The 9524-nt window shown below is 41.5% G+C and overlaps 1 protein-coding gene across 3 annotated transcripts in view; it reads right to left on the bottom strand.

Annotated features, from left to right (window-relative positions):
* PCSK5 (proprotein convertase subtilisin/kexin type 5) overlaps positions 557-9524 on the bottom strand; it is a 453468-nt gene continuing 444500 nt past the window's right edge. For all 3 annotated transcript variants that reach the window (XM_021065005.1, XM_021064998.1, XM_021065011.1), the window contains 3 exons: positions 9075-9175; positions 6462-6648; positions 557-2309 (listed from right to left, as the gene is read on the bottom strand). In XM_021065005.1, the coding sequence (XP_020920664.1) occupies positions 1903-2309; positions 6462-6648; positions 9075-9175 (695 nt within the window). In that variant the 3' untranslated portion in view covers positions 557-1902. The remainder of the gene's footprint in view (positions 2310-6461; positions 6649-9074; positions 9176-9524) is intronic.

The raw sequence follows: 9524 nt of genomic DNA, 5'->3' as shown, positions 1-9524 counted from the left end.
AGTTTAAAGGATCAAAAATTGGAAGCATATCATGTGTGTACGATACACATAGTCTCTTAAGAATTTTTTCTTTAAAGATGAGGTCAGGAAATAACAGTCTCTTGGCCAAATATGACCCATCACCTGTTTCTGTACTGCCATGAGCCAAGAATGGTTTTTACATTTTTAAGTGATTGAGGAAAAAAAAATCAAAAGAAGAAGAATATTTTATGATATGTGAAAATTATCTAAAATCCACATTTCAGTGTCCATAAATAAAATTTTCTTGGAGCACAGCTCACCCATTTCTTGTGGATTGGCTGCTTTCCGTGCCACAACAGCAGAGTTGATAGTTGTGCAAAGCCTAATGTGCAAAGCCTAAAATATTTACTATCTGGCTCTTTCCAGAGAAAAGTTCGCCAACGTTTGTTTTAAGAGCTTTCTCCTAAAGAAACACTAAAGCCTTCAGTAAACTGAAAACTTTACAGAGATTTCCTGGGTCAGTGATACATTATTTTAAAAAAAGAAAGAAAATGTACACATTTAGGAATGATAATAGAGTTGCCATATCATAAAATAAAATAATAGACATGACTTTATTACATTTAGGATGCTTTTTTCCACCTTGTGTCAGTGTAGCATAGTTATTAAGAACACAAACTTTAGAGTCATTCTTTTTTCTTGAATCTTGATTACTTTTCTGGGACCTTAGCAACTTAACCTTTCATAAGCCTTGGATTTCCCATTTGAAAAAAAAAAAGGAATAATGATAACCAACCTCATGAAATTATAGTGGTATTAAGTGGGGTGAATTTTTTTACAGGAATTAGTTGGGTACCTGGTACATAGTCTGTGCAATACATTGTGCATGTGTGTGAGAGAGAGAGAGATTAAGCTAGGGAGCAGGATGTTGGGAACTTATTATTTATTATTATTAGACTCCATTCTAACTTTTTCTATGGAGAGTCCACAGTTTTTTGATGGGCTGTTGATAAAAGCTTTTTAATTTAGTAGCTAACATCTTTTCTTAAGAGCATCTGATGGTTTTGTCATTGTATCCCATTTTATGTTAGGTTAGTGTTGCTGTTTTTCTTTTATAACTTGATGTTTTAGCTGATGTTTCAAACCAGAAATGCTCTTAGAAAAATCACAGGGTGTAAGGCTGCAATTCTTGGAAACAGTGATTTGTTTCCACCTGGGCTGGCTGCCTATCTCCTGCCAAAGCTTGCTCTAGAAGCATAGCAACAATGGATTACTGCAGAGGAACCAGGGCCTGGTGAACATATGTTCCATGGCTATGATGCTACCTCCCTTATCTATAAATAGGTCATGACCAGGCTCAGTGAAGGTGGTCTCTTCTGCTTAGGGGTGATCTGGAGTAATTGGTATAAATGGTATGATGGGGAGAACCTTCTTCGTTTGCCTTTTACAGGACAAATCTCTGCCCAAAGAGAATTAAAAGGGGAGAAAAATCCCCTAAGACAAACAACTCTTTGTTTCTCTATCCCCCAAAATGTTTACAGAAATATCAGAAATTGAGAAGGCAGCAGATATCTATCTCCACAATACAGCTGAGAAACAGAATTTCTATAGTTCCATGCCCTTTTCTGAATCAAATAAAACATTTTGCACAAATCTCACTTTTTTATTTCCTGTGTTTTGTGTCTTGACATACTGTTTGTTTTGAGGAAAATCTCTCTGAATTTTATCCTTGTTCTTTAATTATGGTTGAGCAATTATGATTGAGTTTAGCCATCCAAAAGAACAAAATATTGGAGCATTCTTATACACTCTAGTTGTACTCATGGTTAAGAAAATAAATACATCCACACATCAGCCTGGTGTGTCGGGATAAAATCCAAAACTGTAAGGTGCACATGCATGCTTGCGAGTGGAATGGGGTGGGGGTGGGGTGGCCTCTGTTTACTGGTAGGAGTAGCTCTCATCATCGTATTCCAGCTCATCTTCATCTTCATCATCCAGCAGCCCATACTTAAATTTCCGATAGACGGTGCCGTCTTGGCCCATGTAGACAATGTCATCATCCTCATCCTCATCATAGTCCCGGTCCCTGTACTCAATCACCTGATCCTCTTCAAAGCTAGTGCTTTCGAGATGGCTGCTCTTATAGGATGAGTAAGACTTGCTTGGGTCAGCCAGCTTTAAGTAGCCGGCCTTTTCTGCGGGCTTAACTCTGCCCTGAGATTTCCTCCAGACAATCACAGCTGCCCCCAGCAGAAGCACCAGCATGATGGAGGAGGTGATGAACAGGGCGGTCTTGGAACGCTCACCTGCAGGCTTAGCCTCACTTGCTCGAAGGATACACTCATCTGTTGGAAGATGACCCCCAAAGGAAGAGGGCAGAAGAGAAGGGTGGGAGAGAAGAAATGGAATGGAGAAAATTAGTTTCTGAGGTAAAGAGCTTCACCTTTATCTTTAAATTCTAGAGTGGCAGACCCATGTCTTTTTTTTTGGTGGGGGGGTTCCTTTTTGTTTGTTTGTTTTGTTTTGGGGGGATTTTTTTTGGTGGCTGAGACGGCCATCCCTGTGGCATGTGGAAGTTCTGGGACCAGGAATGGAACCCGAGCTGAAACTGTAACCTGAGCCACAGCTGCCGCAACACTGAATTCTTTTTTTTTTTTTTCTTTTGTCTTTTTAGGGCCACACCCACAGCATATGGAGGTTCCCAGGCTAGAGGTGGAACCTCCAACCTCATGGTTCCTAGTTAGATTCATTTCCATTGTGCCACAATGGGAACTCCTGCAGCACCGAATTCTTAACCCGCTGCACTACCCCCTCGAACTTCCCGAACCACTGTCTTTGATCTTTTCAGCACACCCCTCTGCAGAATTGCTGTGTATACTCCATGCGAGTTTCAGTCTATTCTAGATGATACCAACAAAACTTTCAGGAGTGAAGGTCAGTTTGAGATCCAAAGGGAGCCCCCCCTCATGCCCATACCTTAAGGATCAGTTGCCAAATGTCCTTACCAAATGGATTCTTCTATTTCTTTCCTTAGAAAGTATTCCATCTTGGGCCAGGCTTCAGTTATTGCTAAACGCTCTCTTTTTCTTGACAACTCTGACTTTTACTAAGACTGAGTCTTTTTCGCAGCTACCTTTAAACCTGATTCAATGTGATTGTCCCACCATTCAAAGACAGGAACAGATTATTTATAAAAAACATTGCCTCTTACTGCTCTATGGGGCCACAGAAATCACAGATGGTTGAGGAGATGGAAAACCACAGAGAGAATGGTCATACTGTCAAGAGGTAAGAGCTTGTTTGTAGAGCAATCAGAATACAAATCCAGAAAAATTTACTCCAGGCTACAGTTTGGAGACATGAGGGCAAAAAGCAGACAATGTTCGTTTGTTTACTTTTTGGCATTCTGCGGCCCTGATTTGGCACGCAGAAAAGTACCATCTTTAAATCATCTTTAAAGTCTAACGACCAAGTTGAGTGATAGGAGATTTTTTTCTATTATAATAAAGATTTCTGGAGTTGAGAGCTACTCCTTGTCATTCATCAGACTCTGTTTTGATGTCTTTGAGACCAGGGAATGACCAAAACAGTATCATAATTCAGTGATGAACTCCCTGTTTTGTATTTTTCACTCATTTATTCAGGTGGTATGATTTGAGTGAGTTACCTAATTTTCTTTTCTATTCTTTGACCCGCCAGATGGGAGTATGAAAGAGCTAGAGAAAAAAAACTAGGAGGGCTTGTTGGATGTATATGTTGAAATACACAGCATGTTTTCCATAAATATTTTTGCACTACCTTGGTCGGCCCCATGAGTGCTTTATGAGATTCTAGGTACATTTTATACACTAGTTTAATGGATATAATTTCTGCTGCCATTTTGTGTGTGTGTGTGTGTGTGTGTGTGTGTGTGTGTGTGTGTGGTTTTAAGGGCTACACCTTCAGGATATGGTGTTTCCCAGACTAGGGGTCGAATTGGAACTGTAGTTGCAGGCCTATGCCAAAGCCAGAGCAACGCAGGATCAGAGCCACATCTGCGACCTATACCACAGCTTACAGCAAGACTGGATCCTTAACCCACTGAGCAAGGCCAGGGATCAAACCTGCATCCTCATGGATGCTAGTTAGATTTATTAATTACTGAGCTACAACAGGAACTCCAGGAACTCCCTATTTTAGGGTTAATTATTTTTGCTTATTATATATTGGCCAATTAGGTCTGAATCATCACTATTATGTATTTCTCTTTTTTCTAGGGATAAATGGGTTTTCTGTTTTATCCTAACTTTCATCTTCAATGGGATTTTGCCCATCAAGAAGAATTTCATCTCCTAAAGTAACAACAGCATCATTGCTGTTTTCATTAATAACATTAGCACAGAATTTTTCCCTGGAGGAAATATTAAAGCACCAGAGGGATGCATAAGCAATTTGTGTGCAGTTACTTTGAGATAAGTTCTACCTGAGGCAGGAGAATCAATAAAAGATCTTTTGAGGTTGCTTCAGTTACTCAGGCGCCATATGCAATATGTCTTACTATTTCCCTGAAGAGTCAGGGTCAGCCTCTGTGACATGGGTTCTTTGAAAGAGCAGTGTCTCAGTAAAGCAGGAGCTGGTGATCAAAGTATTTAGTCTTGGAGTTCCCATCGTGGTGCAGCAGAAATGAATACGACTAGGAACCATGAGGTTGCAGGTTCAATTCCTGGCCTCGCTCAGTGTGTTAAGGATCTGGCATTGCCGTAAGCTGCAGTATAGTTCACAGATCCAGCACATATCTGGCATTGCTATGGCTGTGGAGCAGGCCAGCAGCTGCAGGTCTGATTAGACCTCTAGCCTGGGAACCTCCATATGCTGTAGGTGCGGCCCTAAAAAGTGGGGGAAAAAAAAGAAAAAGTGTATTTAGTCTTTTGCAGAGTTGGCCCCTGTTGGATCTTCAAGAGCCACAGAAAGCCCAGAAAAGCTAACAAATAGTTCTTAGTTGGAAAAGGCTTGCAGAAACTCTGCACCCAACATGCACACTCTCCTGGTTTCATTTAAAGCCATCAGTGTAATGAGGGTTATTACTCTTAGCTGACACAACATGGGTATTAGGCAATCAGACCCTGAAAGTTGATGTATATGAAGAACTGGGGAAACCAGCTGGTCATGGGAGTGGAAAAGCTAAAAGAAGGAAACAATTAGTTAGATGATATTTAGAAGTTAGTTGAAAAGGCTGATAAAAATAAAGCAGAAAAGGCTAGTAGTCGTTGTGGGTCTGGGATTTACTTTTCTTATAAATGAGCAGGTTCCCATAAATATGATGCCTCTTTTTGTCAGGCCTTGACGTAACTGAACCCCAAGGAAGTGATCTGTTTTGAACTAGGAGTATGTTTTAAGAATTTATATATTTTTGGAGTTCCCGTCGTGGCGCAGTGGTTAACGAATCCGACTAGGAACCATAAGGTTGTGGGTTGATCCCTGCCCTTGCTCAGTGGGTTAAGGATACAGCATCTCTGTGAGCTGTGGTGCAGGTTGCAGAAGCAGCTGGATCCTGCGTTGCTGTGGCTCTGGCGTAGGCTGGCGGCTACAGCTCCGATTCGACCCCTAGCCTGGGAACTTCCATATGCCGAGGGAGCGGCCCAAGAAAAGGCAAAAAGACAAAACAAACAAACAAACAAACAAATTAAAAAAAAGAATTTACATATTTTTTCTTTTTAGAAGTCACTCCATTTGGGATCTTTGTAAGCATGTGGCCAATGAGAAGCAAGTACCCATACAAAAGAGATTGGGGGGTGACAGTTGGGGGGCTTGCAGTTAGTAAAAGGGGTTTTACTTCTTAGTCTTCAGTGAAAGTTCAATTCTAAAATGCCTTAAGTCTCCATGGGAGCCCTAGATTTGAGCTGACTTACACAGAATGATTTTACAGCAGAATCAAGTTAATACTGGCATCAGCTTCCTTGAGAGGTGAAATCTTTTCCCTTTTTTATTTTTCCAAGGGGGAAAAATAAAAAAAGGAATGAAGTAAACTTATAAAAATGCAGCTCTAGGCCTGCTTGAGCTTGAATCTGGGAAAAACAGCAGTGGAGAGCATGCTGGCTTTGAGTCCAAATTACCCATATTCTAATTCTAGATGAGCTTCTTAATATTGGTATGGATTTAGGCATGCTAATCAAATCCTTTGAGCTTGAATTTCCTCATCTGCTAAGTGGGATTAATAAGATCTTACTTATATAAGATGATGGACAGAGTTTCAAGTATAGCGGGCACATAGAGGCACTCAATTGAAAGTTCCCTGGCGGCTCAGTGAGCTAAGGGTCTGGAGTTGTCACTTCTGTGGCTCTAGTTACTCCTGTGGTGTGAGTTTGATCCCTGGGCACAGCCCAAAAAAAAAAAAAAAAAAAAAGTTAGCTCTATTGTTTTCTGAAACTTTTCATCCTCCTCCTCTCACCTGTACTCCCATTGGCATCCAGAGGACATGCCCTTCTCTGGCTCTGCAGGCTGCTTTCCCTCCCCCTCACCTGTGGTGTCCTGGCAGTCACAGCACTCCTGGGCATCGGCAGGATCGGAGGCATTGCAGCAGGCCAGGCAGCGGCCGTCATCCATGTGCAGCAGCAGGTTGGCAGGGCACACAGTGCAGTTCTTGGTGCCAGGTCCCTTGCATTCTATGCAGCTCTCATGGCATTTTTCACAGTTAAATTTTTCCCCCTGTTAAGAACAATCAGATTCCTTTTGGGGTGGAGAAATTAAGGCACCAGAGTTCCTAGCTGGGTGTTCCCTCGCCTTTGGGTAAAGGAAGGAGGCACTTGGGGAATAGCAGAAAGGTGGTTGGTTTGGGGTCTATTTTAACTCTTCTGGGTGAAAGACAGAACCAGCTGTCTGCATTTGGGTGGAACCATTGTTGGGTCTTTCCCTCTGAAACCTGCTGGTAACAATAATGAGAGAACAAGCTTCTAGAATAGTTCAGGTGGAGTTCCCGTCGTGGCTCAGTGGTTAATGAATCCGACTAGGAACCATGAAGTTGTGGGTTCGATCCCTGGCCTTGCTCAGTGGGTTTAGGATCCCGCGTTGCTGTGAGCTGTGGTGTAGGTTGCAGACATGGTTCCGATCCTGCATTGCTGTGGCTGGCTCTGGCGTAGGCTGGAGGCTATAGCTCCGATTAGACCCCTAGCCTGAGAACCTCCATATGCCGTGGGAGTGGCCCTAGAAAGGCAAAATAAATAAATAAATAAATAAATAAATAAATAAATAAATAACTGACCAAAAAAAAAAAAAAATAGAATAGCTCAGGTTACAAACTGACAGCCATGGGCTGTTTTGTCTGGCCCATTCTCAATTGGATTTCATAGTTTAAAAAAGTTTGAAATGATCGCTCACGTTTCAAAACTGGGATATTTCACATGTAAAGCAGTTCCAAGTTTCTCTTTACAATCTATAGGACTTGCCCACACTTGATTCATCACAGACAGAGCTGAGTGGCAGTGGCCCCCTTTTCTGTGCTTCCTATTTGATACATTCCCCAACATTTGCTCGGATGGCACCAATGCATAGGGGTAACATCACATTCTACCTGTGGCCAAGTTTGCAATGGGGTTTCCCTTGACCTGACACTCTTCCCTCATTTACATGGCCTGTTCTGCCTCTATGGTTATTAGATTCTTGTGTCTCTGCCCCAGAATAATATAAATTGTAACTGTTCAACTAAAGCAGTGAAATCTCAGTGGGAAGATTGTTGAGAGGTGGAAAAATAGCTTCTCTCCCAACAAGTTGCTCCATTTCACTGGTGTTGGTCATATCGATGAGGGAAGATACTTTCCTATTTCACTTCTGCACTTTGGAAGGCTGGTATAATAGAAAAGAAGGAATGGAAATTGCCATTGTTGAGGGCTTGGCAAGTTTCAGGTGCTGATAAGGTGCTTTCACAGCTGTGATTTCATCAAATCCTGGCTTAGGAGTCAGGACCCTTGGGTTCAATCCCAACACTGTTACTTACACTCATGTGATCTTTGTCTCTTGGATCCTTAGTTTCTCCAGAGTGTAATGAGGGCTCTTGTCAGAATTTAAAGAGTGCATGTGTGAACATGCTGGGTCATGTGAGGTTTTTTTATTAAAATTTTTTTTTTACTAGAGTAGATTTACAATGTTCTCTCAATTTCTGCTAAATAGCAAAGTGACCCAGTCATCATATATATATATATATATATATATATATATATATATACATTCTTTTCCTCATATTATCTTCTATCACATTCTATCACAAGTGATTGGATATAGTTCCCCATGCTATACAGTAGGCCATGATGGCTTATCCATTCTAAATCATGTGACTTTTACCATGGAGAGATTTACTCCTTAAGTTTGGAGACACAGTTAAGAAGCTAGTGGGGAGTTCCCGTCATGGCTCAGCGGAAATGAATCTGAATAGTACCCATGAGGACATGGGTTCGATCCCTGGCCTTGCTCATGGGGTTAAAGATCTGGAGTTGCCATGAGCTGTGGTATAGGTCGCAGACGTGGCTAGGATCTGGTGTTGCTGTGGCTGTGATGTAGGCCGGCAGCTGTAGCTCCTCTGATTCGATCCTTAGCCTGGGAACGTTCATATACCAAGGGTATGGCCCTAAATAGACACACACACACACACACACACACACACACAAGTAGTGGACTCAGAAAATCCATGGTTTTTAGGCTAGAAAATGAAGTGTCTCTCTTCTGATACACTATGAAGAGGTGGAGGAGGTGAAGACCAACGTTGGTTGCGTAATTCTGACGTTATCCAGGCATTTTAGTTGGCCAGCAAAGGGGAAGGAAAGATCTTTCTTTCTTTCTGACATTCCTATTTAGACCTTCCTAGAAACTTTTAAGTTCTGAGCCATGTATTGTCCTCATTATACATCTTCCCCATTATTTATCTCAGGTCTTCTCAGTTCCTTTGATTGAAATGAAGACCACAGGTGGGTAGGACCATTATTCCACAGTGCAGTGGTAGAAGATTTTTAACATATTAAACCCAAACTATAGTGAGTGTAGGAATTTTAGGACTCTTCTGACTTTGCCTAAAATGACCTGCAGAAACCAGCTCATGGCCCTCTGCAGAGATGGTGGAAGGCACACCACACCTAGCTCCATACCTCTCCCACTCTGTACTCCCCCACAAGACAGTCCGAGGTGCAGATTCCTCCCACCAGGTGGTAACTCCACACACAGGATAAACAATCCAATGCTGTTTGTCCTAAAGAAAAAAAAAATCTAAGTTAGGAGACTGACCTTGACCTTAGTTTTCAATCTGCCTTGGATCCAAGACACTAAGGAACAAGGAACATATGAAGTAAATTGAAGTGGAAGGGTGAACTGATGGAGGAGATGGAAAAAATGTCTAAAAGGCACCAAGACCTAGAAATTATCCAGCCAGTCTAATCACTGTAAACTCTCAGTTTGGAAATTAAGGTTTTGAGATGATAGATCTTTTATTGTAAAGATTTTACAAGAGGAAGGATTTTAGAGAATGAGAAATTAGGTAGAAAGTTATAAAACCTTTATCATTCTGTTTATTGTTTAACTAGTATAGAAGATGAAGATGA

Source organism: Sus scrofa, chromosome 1 (genome assembly GCF_000003025.6).
Source record: "Sus scrofa isolate TJ Tabasco breed Duroc chromosome 1, Sscrofa11.1, whole genome shotgun sequence".
NCBI lineage: Eukaryota > Metazoa > Chordata > Mammalia > Artiodactyla > Suidae > Sus > Sus scrofa.
The sequence above is the reverse complement of the archived record's forward strand: the minus strand, read 5'-3'. Positions and strand labels throughout refer to the sequence as shown.